General features: G+C 44.5%; 2 protein-coding genes across 6 annotated transcripts in view; one reads left to right on the top strand and one right to left on the bottom strand.

Moving 5' to 3' along the window:
• The window catches only part of TRHDE (thyrotropin releasing hormone degrading enzyme), a 211,220-nt gene extending 208,957 nt beyond the window's left edge, over positions 1-2,263 (bottom strand). Inside the window, exon 1 of one of the 3 annotated variants that reach the window (XM_086884350.1) lies at positions 1,244-2,263. In XM_086884350.1, coding sequence (XP_086740476.1) covers positions 1,244-2,064 — 821 coding nt within the window. In that variant the 5' untranslated portion in view covers positions 2,065-2,263. The remainder of the gene's footprint in view (positions 1-1,243) is intronic. The other 2 variants (XM_086884349.1, XM_086884348.1) reach the window with 2 other exon arrangements.
• LOC147653615 (uncharacterized) overlaps positions 2,261-16,440 on the top strand; it is a 31,235-nt gene continuing 17,055 nt past the window's right edge. For 2 of the 3 annotated variants that reach the window (XM_086884352.1, XM_086884351.1), the window contains exon 1: positions 2,261-2,689. In XM_086884352.1, the coding sequence (XP_086740478.1) occupies positions 2,361-2,689 (329 nt within the window). In that variant the 5' untranslated portion in view covers positions 2,261-2,360. Of the gene's footprint in view, positions 2,690-10,494; positions 10,603-16,440 lie in introns of those variants that run through there. The other variant, XR_015285514.1, reaches the window with a different exon arrangement.

A 16,440-nucleotide genomic window follows, 5' to 3' on the forward strand; every position in this document is an offset into this window, starting at 1 on the left:
TGTGATGTGCACAGGTATTTAAAGAAAGGACAGCTTAAAAATAATCCAATTCTAAAATTATAAACCATGCCAGAACTATCAAGAAGTCCATCCCGCCTTTCTTTTCCACTACAAAGCCTCAATGTGGTTAGAAAACACCTTTAAAAAGAAAGCCTCTGTAACTGGCTAAATGGGGCCCTCCACAGTAACCCTGCCTACCGCAACAAGGGCCTCGACAGGAGCCCAAGGGGCTTTAACTACATGAGTAAATACAGATAAAGACTAAATCTTGCTGTTCCTGCAAACGAATCAGGTTTGCCGGGTCACAGGGTGTAAATGTGCAGCGACCCACCTGCAGCAAGCAAACGTACTCATCTTATGTGAAAACGCATCCCCCCATGTTTTCGCTTTACTTAATAGAATAAAAACAAAACACAAGTCTCGCTGCCCGTCACTGCTATTTGTAAACTGACATGGCTTTGTCACACGAGGGCACACGGCAGCCGGACACAGTCTTTGTGTGAAACAGACCCGGAGTCTCTGCTCCGGGCCTGTCCTAACAAGGTGGCTCTGCTTCACTGGTGCCACCCTTGCAAGTTTGCTCCTTTCAGCCGTCCGTCCCCACGCTGTGCTGGGGCATCTCCGGACCCGCCGTCCGCAGCCCTCCCCGTGCAGGCGGAGCGCTCGGCTCACCTGCCGGCGGCCCCGGCTAACCCCGGCCCGGCCTCCCGCACGGCCCCGGCTAACCCCGGCCCGGCCTCCCGCACGGCCCCGGCTAACCCCGGCCCGGCCTCCCGCACGGCCCCGGCCCGCCCCGCAGCCCGAGGCAGCTCCGCCCGCCCCCGTTCGCTCCCGCGCAGTCCGTCCGCCTCGGCCGCCGTCCAGCCGCTCTCACGGCCGTCTCACGGCACCGGCCGGTGGCTTGGAGCGGGCAAGGGCTCGCGGTCGCCGAGAACCTCCGCATCTCTGCCCTGACAGCCGAGCCCTACAGAGATGTCCAGAGAGAGATGGCGGGGGAAGGCGAGGCCTGGACTGCGCTCACCAGCCGGCCGGCCGCTCCCCCCCGTAGCCCCCTCCCCGCGCAGCCGGCCGAGCCCCGCACCCTCCGGCGGGACCGCGGGGCCGGGCAGCGCGGAGCCCGCGGCATCACCCGCCTGGCGGCGCCGCGGCCGCCGGGTCCTAGCGCCGCCCTACCCGAAGTTCGGCGCGGGGGCCGCCAACTTCGGACTGAGTTGGGTTTGAGGCGACGCGGCCCCTCCGCTACCTTCGCTCGCCGTGAAGGACGTAGGAGCTGCGAAAGAAGCCCAGCAGTTCGTTCTCGATGAGGGCGTTGTAGATGATCTTAAGGTTGTAACTTCTCTGCACCTCCAGGCTGCGGTTGAGGACCACGACGAACACCTGGGTCTGGGGATAGAAGAAGGTGCGGGCCACCCGCACGCCGCCGGCCAGCTTGTCCTCGGCCACGCGGACCGCCTCGATGTGCATGCGGTGGGCGTGGAGCACGATGTAGCGGCTGGCGTTACGCACCTCCAGCTGCACGTTCACCTCCCCGCTGAAGGTGAAGTTCTCCATGAAGGCGCTCAGCATCAGGTTGTAATGCAGCGGCCGCAGGTGCCGCGGCAGCCGCGGCCGGGCCCAGGGCGGCAGCTCCCGCCGCCGCTGCCACTCCTCCTCCTCCTCTTCCTCCTCCTCCTCTTCCTCCGCCGCTTCCCCGCCCCGCGCCTCCTCCTCCGGCCTGCCGGGGGGCTGCCCCGCACCGGGCGGCTGCCGGGCTGCCCCCGAGAGGCTCCCGTTGCCGCCGGCCCGCGGCGGACCGTCGGCGGCGGCGCCGCACTCCTCGAAGCGGACGCTGAGCAGCACGGCGATCATGGTCACCGCCAGCAGCGCTAGGATGGAGACGGCGAAGCCCAGCACCAGGCGCTTGTGCACGGCGATGTGCCGCTCCGTGGTGCGGGGTCTTGGCCCCGGCGCCTCGGCCCAGGGTCCCGGCGGCAGCCCCCGGCTGCCGTTCCGCAAGGCGGCATCCTCCTCGATCATCATGGGGGTGACGGGCGGGCGTTTCTCCCGCTTCTCCTCCAGGGCCATCACGGCAGCGCCGCCCCCGCCTCCCGCGGGGCCGCCGCCACCCGAGGGGGCCCCGAAAGCATGGGAGACTCCGGAGCAGGGGGGCCCTCGGCCCGCGTGGGACGCGCCGTCTCTCACTTCCCGACGAGCCGCATCACCCTGGCCGCCGGGAGCGCCGCGGGGCAGCAGCCCTCGGGGAGGGGAACGGGACGAGGTCGGGTCGGGTCAGGCAAGAGGCGGCGGGCGCTCTCCGCCGTCCGGCCGCCGGGCCGCGCCGCGCAGGCAACTTGTGTGGCTTCTGCGGGGCACTTCAGCACATGCCGCCGAGCGCACCTCGGCGCCAAGGGGGAGGGCTCTGCCGCCCCGGCCCCCCCGCTAGCGCCGCCGTCCGCAAGGAGCTCTCTTTCCCCCGCGTCCCGAGCCGCCGGGGCCGGGGTCAGGCTCCTCGCCCGGCCCCGGCAGCGCCCGAGCCATGCGCGCCCCCGGGGCGCCGGCGCGCGGGTCGGCCCGTCCCCGCGGGGCTCGCCCGGCACCGGAGGCGGTGGCACCGGACAGCGGCGCGGGCCGGGCCCGTCCTCCTCTTCCTGAGAGCGGGTCAGGCTTCGGAGAGTCGCTCCTCTTATTTTCTCTTTCCTGTCTCCTGCAGGTACAGAGCAATCTCCCGGCTGGCTCGAGCAGAGGCGGCTATATATAGGCACCGGGGAGAGGCGAGGGAAGGGAAGGGAAAGGAAGGGAAGGGGGGAGAGGCGGGCAAGCCCCGCCGCCCCTCGGCTTCAGCGGCTGCTCCGGCTGCCGGCGGTGACGGCGGCGCCCCGGGGGAGCGGGCGGGGGCGACGCGGGGACGAGGGAAGCTTTTCTCCGGTGTGTCACACGCGGCGGCTCCGGGGGAGGTCGCTGAGGCGGCGGCGGGAGCCCCGGCCGGGGCGGGCGGAGGGTGAGGGCTGGGCTGCGCCGGGAGGCTGCAAAGCCTCCGAGCCGCAGGACTGCCCGGGATTACACACGAATGCGTGTGCTCTCCACATAAATATTGAATGCCCTTACTGTGTCATATTTATAGAGACTTAATAAAGAGCCGCCGACTACGTGTTTGAACGACAATAGTGCTGTCATACTAACGTGAGGATGGAGCTCAGAAAAGGATAAATACTCCTACTTAAATCGATAGGATTAATATGCCCCGAAAAAAAACCCCGCGTCGTAAGCGTTGGCTGCTACTTTCAGAAATCCCCCTGCCGTCAGTCCGCGGCCCCAGGACTCACTCTCTTACTCTCCTTCCTGCTAGTGCTGAGCCCTCACTCCTCAGCTGGAGGGATTTAAAGGTGCGTTAAATGCTGCCTGCGATAATACAGCAACACTTGGCATCCCTAGGAGTGAACCCCTGTCTGAAAAACCGAATCAGCCTGCTTTTTCCACCTGCGCCCAAACTTTTGTACGTAGGATCTGCAAACACACAGAATTAATATATACAGCGAGGATCTAGATCAATGTCTGAAAGCATCTCTATTCCCCTTATTTTGCTTGCATACTTCAAAAACTATCTCTGTTCATTTTCTTTTTTGAAGCTCTTTAGCTCCAATCTTGTAAGCAGTCACAGATGTGTCTATCTTTGGCATTCAGTCCTGTGGAATCTATGGGAATATACGCTGTACATCAAGTTAAATGCATACATAACAATTCGCAGGATAAAGGCCTTACTTTCCATAGTGAAGAAAAAAGAATAAAAAATAAAAATCAAGTCCTACACTTTTTTCGTAAGCAAAGCAAATCTGAAGAGTTTCATGAAATGTGATACATTAACCATTTTACTTCAAGAGGAAATGCCTAATCTTTCTCTGTCCTGAATCTTCAACACCTTCAAGAAGTGTTACATTATTTTGCATGCTGATGCAGAATACAAATGATCATTCATACACTCAAACCAGTTTAAGGATTACCAGTTTCAGTATAAGGATTTTACTAGCTTCCTTATATATTCCTATAGAAGGATTGTATTCAGTCTACTGTCTCTGGAAAGAAATGAGCCTTTATTTTTATCTTGCAGCATAGTCTAAAGGTTTTTAATCTTAAAAAAAATTAATTAGAAGTATGTTGATACACTTGCTAATTGTGTTTGTATGTCCTAGAAGGACTAAGATTTTACTCAATAACTATCATTGACACATATTTCCTTTGGTGATATTTGGCTGCCCACCTGTTAGAACAGGTCAAATAATAGAAATATTTTATCATCCAAAAACAGCATTCATTTTTTGTTGACTGAAGTTTGATGCAGAAAGGTAGAAAACTATTGCTGTGTGATTTGGGAAAAAAAAACTAAACAAACAAAACTGACATGGCAAAATAACATCCAAAGCTACAGGTTTAAAAATCTCAGTTTCTGTGTTTCATTAAAGCCTTTAAAAGTGGGCACAAAAGGAAGTGCCTGAGTGCTTTTAAGATTTTGTGTGCAAGCTGTCAGTATCAGGCATTAGTATAATAGGCAGTGTTTCCCTCTCTCCCTCTCTGAACTGCACTTTCAGTTGTTTGCTCCTGTCAGCAGTACAGGGAGACATTCAGTCAAATATGTGATTCAAGAGTAGAAGTAACCTGGAATAAAATGGTACAGTATGTCCCATTTATAAACATTTCTAATTTGTAATAATTTTTAATTAAATACAGTTGGATAGTTACAGGTTTCACGGGTTAAGGTTTTTGTGCAGCCTTCTCAGAAAAGCAGTGAGTAGTTGGGCTAACCAGCTCTGCCACTTGTAAAGAGGGAGGTACAACTGTGTGTGTAACAGCACAGAAGCATCATTCTGGCCTTCTTGATGTACAGGTAACAAATACATAACTCCAGGATGAGATCTTCCAACCCCTGCCAGGGGAGTCAGTCACACAATTTAGTTTCAACAACATTAGTCTATAAATTGAAGGGTCAGTATGAGAGAGGATAAGTAAAAGGTTTAAGGTGCATGCTAGCAGGGAGCCATGAGGCTGATTCCTTTTAATCCAAGTTTGAATAGCACTCCAAAAACCGGCACAAGTCATGACTGATGGGAATTAAGGCAGTCTAGATTCACCTCCAAATTTCATCATTGCTGAAACAGTATTGAGAGGTTTGTGATCCCTCCTCTCTGGGCTTGTCAGTCTGGAGACTTACAATAAGAAGGTGCAGCTACGTATTGTGTTAAATAGCTCACGGGCCTTGACTCATCCATCATCCTGAAACTTCATATTACCAGATTAACCTCTTCTTCATATTAGTAATGACAGGTTTCTAAAATATAGCTTGACCAGATACAGGTCAAAGAAGATATTAACTTAGTAATTTGTTCTCAAATGTTACTCTCTGCAAGTAGTTTAGTGTACAGACTGTTATATATGGCCATTTTTGAAGAAAATATAAAAGCATGTGGATCCAAAAAAACTTGTGTGCACATTTGGGAAAAATTATTGGTTTTTTCATTTTTCTACGGTTATAAACATAGAAATGGATTTCATGGGTGTTGCCTCTGAAGCTCGCAACTCCTTTGGTCTTTCTGCAGACTGTTTGAAAATACATCAGATCATGGATCATTTTTTCAGCAAAATCGTGATAATGACTCCCTGTTGTTCGAAACTTCCCCTAGGCCATCAACATCTTGTATGCAATCTCATTTTATGAGCTTATAGCCTAGGGTTTCAGGTACTCCTGCAAAATAAGAGTGTGTCTCACCTTAACTGAATTTCTATGGAGATGGCCCTCCCTAGACAAGTATCAGAAAAAACATGGATAAATTTCAGATAGCACAGGTTCCAATTCTATACCAGCTTATAGGTTGGCTCCCAAAGAGCTGATGAGGGACCCACATAAAGCTGTAGTTTATGTTACGTCAAGATTGCACACAGCACCTCTCAGTATTCACACTGGTGCTTTACAGTCTTGGAAGAAAAGCACTATAAATGACCAGCTTCATTGTATATCATGCAGCTGGGTATGGTTCATCCAACTCAGGGATTGACACATTACATTTTTCTGAGTCTGCCTAACTATTGCTGCTTTTTAATCCAAGTGATCCATCCTTCATTCATCTGGATATAGCAGAGGTTTACAGACTTTTATCATACTGACACTACTCCCAAAAAAAAAAAAAAAAAAGGCTTAGAAAACGTCCTTCTATGCAAAGCCCAAAATCAAAATCAACTGGAATTTATATTGGGAAAAATTACAGGGGAAAAAAGACTCCACCAGCCCATATCTGTCAGTGCTCCACTGACCCTTTCTGCTTCAGTCAGGCATTTCTCTGGTCATAGCTGGATTCTCCTTGCTTACTTTTAAGTCGAGGATACCCATAGGTTTTAATCCCTCCTGTTTAAGCCCTAAAATGGACTACACTTCATAGCCTACTAATATATTGGTCAAAAAACATCAACAAGGTGACCTCTCAGAGTATTATGAACTACTCACTCCCTACAGACAGCTTCCATCCAGCTGTTACTTACAAGACCAAGTGGGGGATGACTATTTCCACCCATGCAGGTTGCCAGTGAAGCAAAGAGGAAATTGTCAGTCTGTCATGCATTGGCTTTTCAGTTATGACTAATTCCTCAAAAGAATTGACACTGCTTAACAGGAGTGTGTGCTCTTGAGGCTTACAAGGCTTTACAAGGCCGAAGAGAGTGGAGTGGGATGGTGGTCCATCCTATCTTTAGTGGTTTTTCAGTTGGTTTTATTTTGTTTTGTTTTTTCCAAAAGACATTTTCAGTAACATGTCAGGTTTAACATATGGCACTGGGGAATACACCTTCTGTTTAGTTTAAAAATTGCTGCTAAGAAAAATGCTAAGGGAAAGACTTTCTAATTAAAAGTGAAAACACTGGATTGTAAAACAAGCTGACACACAGTGATTTGTGCTGGCTTAAACATTCCAAGAAAAGGAACATTCCTCCCATTGTTTTCTGCTCCTTCACCTTCATATCACCTGTATAAATGACCTTTCTTACTTGAGTGCATTGGCAGTAAACGCTATTTATGTTTAGTTTATAACTACAGATGTCCAGATGTCTAGGTCTAGCTTTATCTTGGACAAGTTTTGTGTTTCCTTTTTAAAGGAACAGATAAATGAGGAAGGGGCTTGGTGCTGTGGGTAAAGTCCTATGGAATGAGAAGATGGAAGTTTGCCACAGGACAAAGAGGCTTTCTAGTAACCTTGATCCTTCTCTTCCCCTCCTTCCTTTTTCTCTTGCTTTCCTGTCACCATCACCTCTCAAGCTGCATCAGAGGAGGCATCAATAGAGCATTTTCTGTGCACCACCAGGCCCCAGTGACCACCTGCTGCTTTCCATTCACCTTGTGCCTTGAAATCACACCATCGCCACCCTTTGTTGGGGGATTTATTTCCTTTATATTCCAGTCCTTTTAAACTACTCAGTACTACTCTACAAAGTCATAATACTTTTTCATGTTTCAAAAGTCAGTATTTTCTTTCTCAAGTTTTATGATAAGAGTATCTGCTTTCATAAGAGACCTAAATATTTTAAATTTTCAGTTTGGTTGTCTGAGATGTGTTCTTTTCCCCAGATGTTCTGCTTTTATATTTATCCACATCTACTCAGCAACTGATTTTTCTTTTTCTTCCTTACATTTCTTTTTCTTCATTACAGCAGTAATTTAAGAAGGAAAACAAGTGTCTGCATTCTCTACTAGCAAGTTTTAGTTAAAGTATATTCCAACTTATTTACAAGGGGTTTTCCCTCAGTGTTTTAAAACATAGCTTCTTGAAGATACTTTTTTTCCAAGAATGAACCATTTCAACTCCACAAGTTCAATAATGCCATGTTTTTAGTAGTGGAATGTACAGCATAGATATAATAGTGTTTGTTTCTTTCACTGAATAATTACACTTAGAACTGGTTAATTGGAATCAATTAGTAGTAAGAACTTAGTCTCAGTGGGAGAAGAAGAATTATTTGTTGAAACTCTAGATTGTGTTAAGAACCAACATTTACATGTCTAGATTGTGTCTTATCTACTGAACCTTTTTCACTAAAAATATGTGGAGCATTGTAGTGGGCAAGGCAAGGGTCTACTTCCATTAAAATTTAGATTAAACCTCATTTTTAAAAACATCTGTGGATAATCTCTTCATCCTTTAAACTCTATGAAAAATATTCAGACTTCTGGAACTGGATTTCAGTACAGAGGTTCGTGTATTTTGTAACATTATAGTCATTATAAACATGGTTTGCTCTTTTGCTTCTTTCAATATCCCATTTCCATTTTACAAGGCAAAAATATGGATGTTTCCTCGTGGGTCTCCTGATTCAGCTTATCTAAAGAGTCCCACCTTATGCAAGAATACTTGTGCTTTACCATCACCTGCCTCGGGCCCATATTTGTGTTCAGTAGACATTATACAAGAATATGAACACATTTTGTCAGCAGCACCGTTACCTTTTCTATCCTGACATGGACTCCCTAAGAAAGGATATGTGCACTGATACTCACCTCAGCCTTTAATGATCTCCTCCAATGATCTTCACAAAGTACCTTAGAAATCTTTGATTTGCAAAATGTCCAGCATAAGCATAAAATAGACAATTTTTTCAGAAATGTGGCCAAAATCTAACAGCTGAGGGAAGTACAGCCCACAACAATCCTTCAAGAAGAATGATCTATTAAAACAATCACAAGCATCCACAAACAGAATCACTGTGAGATTCCTCAATCTAAATGCTGATTGATCTCTAACTTTCTTTGAATAAGGACTGCAAGGAAAAAAGTCAGTGTGTTTATGGTTGCTGTGATTTTATAATTCGTTCCAAGAAAGCACTTTGGTACCTGCCAGAACGTGACTTTCTTTGGGTTGGCCCTCAAAATGGAGCAAGTGCCAAAGGGGAGTCATAAATGGGGGGCACAAATTATGAAAGGGAAGAGGAGTTCGGCTGACTGGGCAAGACTGTGTGTCTCAGTGCTCTTTTTAGCCAAAATTTGTCTGGGTTTGATTTTACTGGGATCCTGAGAATTAAATGCTTCAATTTCCTCACGAAATGAATAATGTGAACAAATCGAACAAGGTTTTTGAATGTAGAATACCAGTTATTGATTTTTTTAAAAATGAAACCAAAAATAAAATAACTGTTTGTAGTGATAAAACTATTCCAAATGAAGCAGCAGCACTTATAATTTAATCAACATTTAAAATACATGAAAGTACCCTACTTACTAATATTCTAGATCCAAATCTTTCAAGCTACCCACAGGTGACTTAATTTTCAGGGTGGTTATAAAGTTGCAATTTCATTAAGGATCAAAATACATTACCAATATATCTGATCATTTGATGGGTCCCAGAGCCCGCTACCAGGTATTCTGTAATACTGCTCAATTCAGAGACAGATATTTCATAATAGTTTCAAGGATTTTCTTCTTAATACTTTAGTACTGTTTTGAGTTTGTTTCTGCAAGTAAACTCCTGCCCCCTATCGCCCATAATAGTACTGATACCATAGGCACGCATCTCAGGAAAATTAAAAATATTATAATTAGTCTGGTTTTAAAGGTCTAAAAGTGACTCAGATATGTTTTCATTATGTTGCAAACTTCACGTCAACAGTCTACAGAACAGTCTACAGCAGTCATGGCTGCTGCTTTCTTGTTAGAAAAATGTTAATCTAGCTACTCCCGTAAAATCTGGATCTCAAAAAGAGTTTCACTCTGATCATCATCAGATGTTTTTGGTGAGGATTCATAATAATCATCAGAGTGGCAAGATTTAACCCCTGTTGGTATACAATTCATGATCACTGAACCCAATGTTTTAAATAATTTGCTTATGAAATAAGACCGGAGCACTTAAGAACAAAGCGACAAAAATTAAACAATCAAAACATTCCAGCAGAAAATGCATTCACACTGCAGGCAATAAATAATTCCTGGTGTCGTATCTCTTACCAACATGACTAATGACTGAAAAGAAGTTTTCAGGTTTTAGTTCATTTGAATTCCTTATAGAATAAAATTAATTAAACTACATTTTGATCACAATCACCTTTCTTAAGATTCTGGAGCTGTGATAAGCAGACAACCTATGTCTTGGTCGGTTTTTTTTAAAACTTAACTTTTGATGTGGGATGGGGGCAGTGAACCATCTTTGCTGCTATATAGCTTTAAGGCTTTTCACAAAATAAAATTTAACTGACAATAAAGGAACTTTGCTCCTAATTAAAATAATATTGATTCAGCATATGGTATTTTGCCTTTGGTTTTCACTTTTTATTAGCCAAGTTGTCACTTTTCTCTTTAGTGCCACCTTGTGGGTCAGCCAGTTATAAAAGCACAGAAATATCTCCTGCACTAAGAATAGTCTGGATCTGGCATTCAGAACATCATAGAGAAGGGGGGAGGCTTGGTTTAAGGGTTTAGGCCATCTCATTTTTAAGAAAAAAAACCAATAATATATGGTGAAAATGTTTGCTATTCATTTATAATAGGTATGCAAGAAGACAGAACAATCTCTCTGGGTTGAAAATAATGGGATCTACAGAAAAAAAAAATCAATGTTCATTTAAAGGATAATCATCAAACTTACCCTGGAAAATGTAAGTGGCAAGCTCTGACTTGTGTGATTTTTGCCACAAGAAAAATGGTTTTGTATCTTAGTGATATTAATTTTGCAACACCTTTTCAAGAGAAGTAAAGCTAGATAATTGTAAACTCCCACTAATCTCACTTTTGGAAAAGATGAATGATCAGATACAGCAGCATAGCATACTTGCTTAAATTCAGGGTAGATTTGCACATACCAGTTTTTCACTCATCTGAAAAAGCTTATATAGAAATTATAAGTATCAAGGGACATGTGTATTGCAAAGGACATTCAGACCAAAACTTGGCTGGAGTGTGGTCACAATAAGCATTGTTTAATACAATGCTAATGACTCAGCTGTCCCCTCACCTTACAGAACAGCTCAAACACTCCTCATTCATTACCTGGATGACTGTGGACAGTGGAATTATGGTCAGTTTGTCTTCTTGAAAGGAGAAGAGAGAAGTTTCTGATGTTTCTAATTTTTAAAGAGCCCTTTTTGTTAGTTTCATTAATCCTTTTTGTTGCTTGTCTTAATGCTAACAGTTTTGGAAGCTACAAGAAAAATATTTTTTTGTGCATTATAAGCCCCCATTTCTGCATACACATTAAAAGCACTTTAATCTTACAGATTTTGGTTTTTATCTAGCCAGCTCCTTTACACTCTCTTTTACTAAATACAGGTTTATAAAGCAAAATAAGTCATTCCTGAAAATCTCTTAAATTTAATCAAGCAGTCACATATCAGGTAATCTTTCTGGTAAGCAGGGGGGTTATTTTAAATGGTAGCCTTGGGTTTTACTGAAATTAGGTATCAACCTTAAGACATATGATCAAAACAAGTGACAAAAAATATAAGACAGAAGAAAATGCCATTTCTCATGATGAGATATAGCTATTTCTTAGATGGAAATAGACTAAGGAGCTTCAGAGCAGCATATGCCACAGCAGGCATTGAAGTTCAAGGAAATTTTCCAGGCATGAAAAGCCCAGTAAACTCCCCTACCAACAGTTGCTGGTGTCCAGCAGTTTCTCTGAGCAGATAAATTAAAATGCAGTAACTTCAGGTCAAGCAATAGAAAGGATGGTCCAGCAGTTGGATAACTAGCCCAGACTGGAGAATACCCAGCAGCTGACTTTTGAGTACAGCCACAGCCTTCTTCCATTCCCTCTTTGCTATTTTCACCCCTCCAAACACTGGAAAAGCCTTTGAGGAAAAGAGGTATTGATGACTATATTGTGTCTGGATGCTACACCGCATGGAAACACTGAGATAGCAATGTCTGGGATAGCTGATCATGTTCCAAAATTCACTGTGAGCTGAAGAGACACCCACTGCAAAACACTGATGGGCAAATGCTTCTCCACTGAGAAGACAGGAGGAGGGAAAGGAGTTACAATAAGGTTGAGTGAAGAATGACACACAGCAAGGGAGAAAGCTTTCACCCTGTGCTCACATTTCAGAAGTTGCAGAAGATACAGCTACAGAGACAGCCATCTCTGCATGATTCCACCATGCATCAGTTACTCATACCATTCTTTCCCCACTTTTCCTTCCCAAACCTTCACAGACACCAGACTATGATCAGTTACCAGGTGCTTCTATATAATTACCAGCACCAGAAGACATAGACTGGCAACCTGCCTCTTGGAATACTGCAATTACTGTACTGAGAAATGGCCACATGCTTAAAAAATGAGATATGAATATATGTTTGTGGGGTTTTTACATGCTTGAAATCCTGAAATTCTGAAATTCTGAAAAATCAGTGATGTTTAAATGGTGAGAGCGAGTGTAATGGCACAAAACAAATACTCTAAAGAAAAGTGTGATGTGCCACCCAGGACTGCAACCATTGTTCATGCAGGTCCTTGTACTATTTTCAGGAAGTGCTTAATAGAACTGAGTTCCATATTCTGTGAGAGGCTTTTAGCTTCTGCTTTATCAGAAATAACAGGCACAGACCACGAACTATGCTTCTGCCAGGTCAGTATTCTACCAAACACACCAAGCACCATACCCTTCAGCCCCAGCTGGGTGCAGTCTGACCTTCTCACTGGCAGCTGTGCTCACATATAGCCATATAGGTTCAAGTCAGACAGTGACAGAATACAGACCCCAGTTTTGCAGGGATGTGACCTTCTTGCCTGCTCCATTCCTGGTATGATTTTCATGTAGCTCCCTTCCTAAAAAAGCATCTCAATTTGCTTTTGAAAAGTTACGTACAGAAGTAATTTCCCATGGTTTTATTTGAAATACAAGTTCTCCAGACCCCAGGAAATTCCAATTCTAAGACTATATGAGTATGCAGATGGCAAAGTTAATTTTCCAAGTCTGCAGGATAGAGAACTAATAGTGTCATCCTATTTCAGCAAACCCCATTTTTCAGTAAGTGCCTTGCTTTCGCAGTATTTTTAGTAGGTCTGTATAGCACAGCATCACCTGGAAGAGCTGTGATCCAGCTGGGGTGAAGAGGTTTATCTGCTTTAAACACTGTGCTGTTGAGACTGCTCCAGCATGTTTTTCAGCAAGATCACCTGTGCAAGAGCAAGCATGACAAAGTTGTCACACAGTGCCGCCATCAGAGGTAGCCTCAGGGTCTCTGCACAGCACTGAGCTGTATTGTACAGCTGAATCTCACCAAGGAGCAGAAGCCTGCTGTACAAGCTTGCCATGAAGACAAGCATCCCCCTTCCATGCCACCCTACCCAATCATAAGAGCACCACCCTATGACCCTGTACAAGGGCTTGCAAACTCAGTTATACCCTTACTCTTAACTTCGAACACTCTGGTCCATTCAGGTGCATTGTCCAGAGATGTTCTTTCCTGACAGCTTTAGAGCAAGCAGTAGCTGATCACCCTGATTCCTCTCCTTCTCTTGCAACTTCCTGTCTCCCTGCCTGGCAGTTTTTCTCTCCACATAGCTTTTTCTACCACTTCTGTCAGCCTGTATCTCTGAAGCCTCCAGGGCAGCCTGCAGCCTCACCATTTGCTAGTCCATAATGCCCAGGCAGCTGTCTCTTACAGCAGCTGGTTTAGATCCACAGCTTGATCTCAGCTAGGGGAGGTAATTAAGCCATTAACCCTTCCTTGGGCTGTGGGCAGGCATGGTGTACCTGCTCCCTCTCAGTAACTGTGGGGTGCATCTCTGGGTTATCATCCTGCATATGAGCCAGCACTAAGGAGCCCAGGTGGCAATCAGCTTTGCAGACACATCTTTAGCAACAGCAAAAAGGTTAAGTCCATGTGAGAGTTTGGAAAGAATATGTTCTTCTTATGAATATCCTTCTGTCCTCCCCTCCTCCTCAAAGCTGATGCTTTTTGCTTCAACCACTTCATTCTACTTTAACTCCCCTGTCAATCCCCAGACATCTCGCCTCAGTTTTAGTCTCCATTCCTCAGGCTCCTCATCACAGCATCAATCTCTTGGAACAACTCAGTGCTGAAAATCATGACATGACATTTACAAATACAGTTTTTATATGAGATTTCCAATACGGTCTCAGATTTCACCATGAGGGCCTAACAGTCTTTGTACGACTGAAATATAGCAAAGCAAATTTTTGTTCCCTAGTTTTGATTCTGAAATGCATCATATCAGAGTACAGTTTAAATATAAACAGAAAACAGTGCTCAGTTGTAAAGTCTCTCTGAATTAACTTTCTCAAGAAATATTTTTAAGGCTGACAAATCATTTGCAAGGTCTTTTCCCAAAGGAGAATTTTTCTTGGATTCATTTAGTAGTTGAAGGTTGTGTCATATGTCACTGGAAAGGTAATTTTTCCTAGTTTATGAAAAATGCCTTGAATTTGACTTTGCTGTCACAGGGGAATAATGATATCTATACAGGTAATAAACTGGCACACGGAGATTGCTATTGGTAGCTTTGCAGGAAGTGTACTATTTTATGGAGGATGATAGGAAGTAACAGGGTGAATTAATATCAAATATGCAATTTATTTCTATAATGTAGACATGACTCAGGTTACCAGCATTTGTAATATTATTTTAAATATTAATATTTAAAGCATAACAAACACAAGATCATTTTAGAGGAGCTAATGCACAGCTCTGTAAATTCAGTAAGCGATGGCTATTAATGTTCTCTTTTGTCTTCCAGACAGAAAATCAAAGCTATTTAAATTAAAGGATGTGTATAAAATCAATGTATGTTGATAAGGTGTGCACATTAATGATAATGTTTGCTAACATTCTTTGTAACTTGTATATATAATCTTCTTTTTCTGGATAGGTGCGCACATTATTTGGCATCATCGGGAACTCTTTAAATTAATTTCTTCCTTTGTTTTTTTTTACATTATTAATTTTAAGCCTGTATGGTAGCAGTCTAAGGGTGGCTATAGTGGTGCAGGTGTTATAGTGACACAACTGCATGTGCTCTTGGATGAGTGAGATGTTCACAGACAGCCTTTTTACCCAGGCTGAGGCTGGAAGCCAACGAAACTGGCTTATGGTGCTGAGCTCAGATTTGGACCCAGGCAAGCCCCACAGCTGAGGTCAGCCAGTCTTGGCCCCACTGCAAGCTCCTGCCTCCCAGCTGAGATCCTCACCAGCCCAGGGGATGATTCCCAGCACGGCACCATTGAGCAGCTGTGACCCACTGGTCAGGCCTTCACAGCTTTGCTGGAGGCAGCTGGTCACTGTTCATATGACATGCAATTCCAATGGCAAAAGCACGGGAGATCTCATTTCCTAAGCTGGATTGAGTCCAGGGTGGGGGGAGAAAAGTGTAGGCGTTGACTGGATGGAAAAACAGGCAACTAAGAGCATAAATATAGGCTGAGACTAAGATCAAATGTGCAAAATAGGCTTAGCTTTAGTTTAGGACGTGATTATTGAAATCCCAAACAAACAGCTTTGGCACATGAGAGCTACAGTAAAGATTTAACAAACTAAAAAGAAGCAAGAAAAAAATGGTGATTCTTTTTCAAATTGGTATTATCTGTGCATTCAGCACATCCTCACTTGCATCCACATTTTGTAATTAAAACTGTTAGAGAAGGTTCCATGTCGTCACTAATGGTCCAGCTAAATGTGTAGCTGGTTGCATAAACCTCAGCCTTAACCTTCGTCATTTAACTGTGATCTATATAGGTGTAAAATTTGCCCCATACCAACTTGCAACCAGGTTGGAGGCCAGACTTCCAATGCAGAACATTTGTGCCTAGGCCTTCTGCTACCAAAAGTATCTTGGAAAGGATGAAAATAGAGTGAAATGGCCTTTTGTTCACCAGTAAGTCATTGAATCAGAAGGGACCTTAAATTACTTGGCAAGGCAGCTTGACAGAATCAAAACAAAGGCCATACAAGGCATTGTTCCTCAAGAACAGGACCTCCACTGGCTGTGGGCAATGGAACTGCAGGATGTCATTACTGGGGTGTACACAGAAAGGCATGGGCTCTGAGAGAGCTCCTCAGAGCTGCAGCCCAAATATGTAGATGATAAACTCACCAGATATAATCATATTAACATGAAGAATCTATTTCTTTCAGCTTCTGCATGGGCTGAAGCCCTTTTACTCCAAAGCAAATGTTCCTCAAACAAAAACCATCAGAACTGATCTTCTGAAAAGCTTTTTTCATATGAATAATTGCACCTTAAGAAAACCATGACAGGTCTATTTATCTGTGGTCAAATTTACTGGAAATATTTGAAACACAATATATATTTTTCAGTGAGAAATGCAGGAACAAAACCCCATGTTCCAATGTCAGCCTTAAAGCTTAAGAATTTTATTTCTAGGCTAACCAGGAATGCTCTGTTGCCTTCCAGACTTGAGCCCAGACACATGAGCAAAATATCAGATCTCACTTTCAAAGGTGCCACT

Source organism: Cyanistes caeruleus, chromosome 4 (assembly GCF_971803275.1).
Source record: "Cyanistes caeruleus chromosome 4, bCyaCae1.hap1.1, whole genome shotgun sequence".
NCBI lineage: Eukaryota > Metazoa > Chordata > Aves > Passeriformes > Paridae > Cyanistes > Cyanistes caeruleus.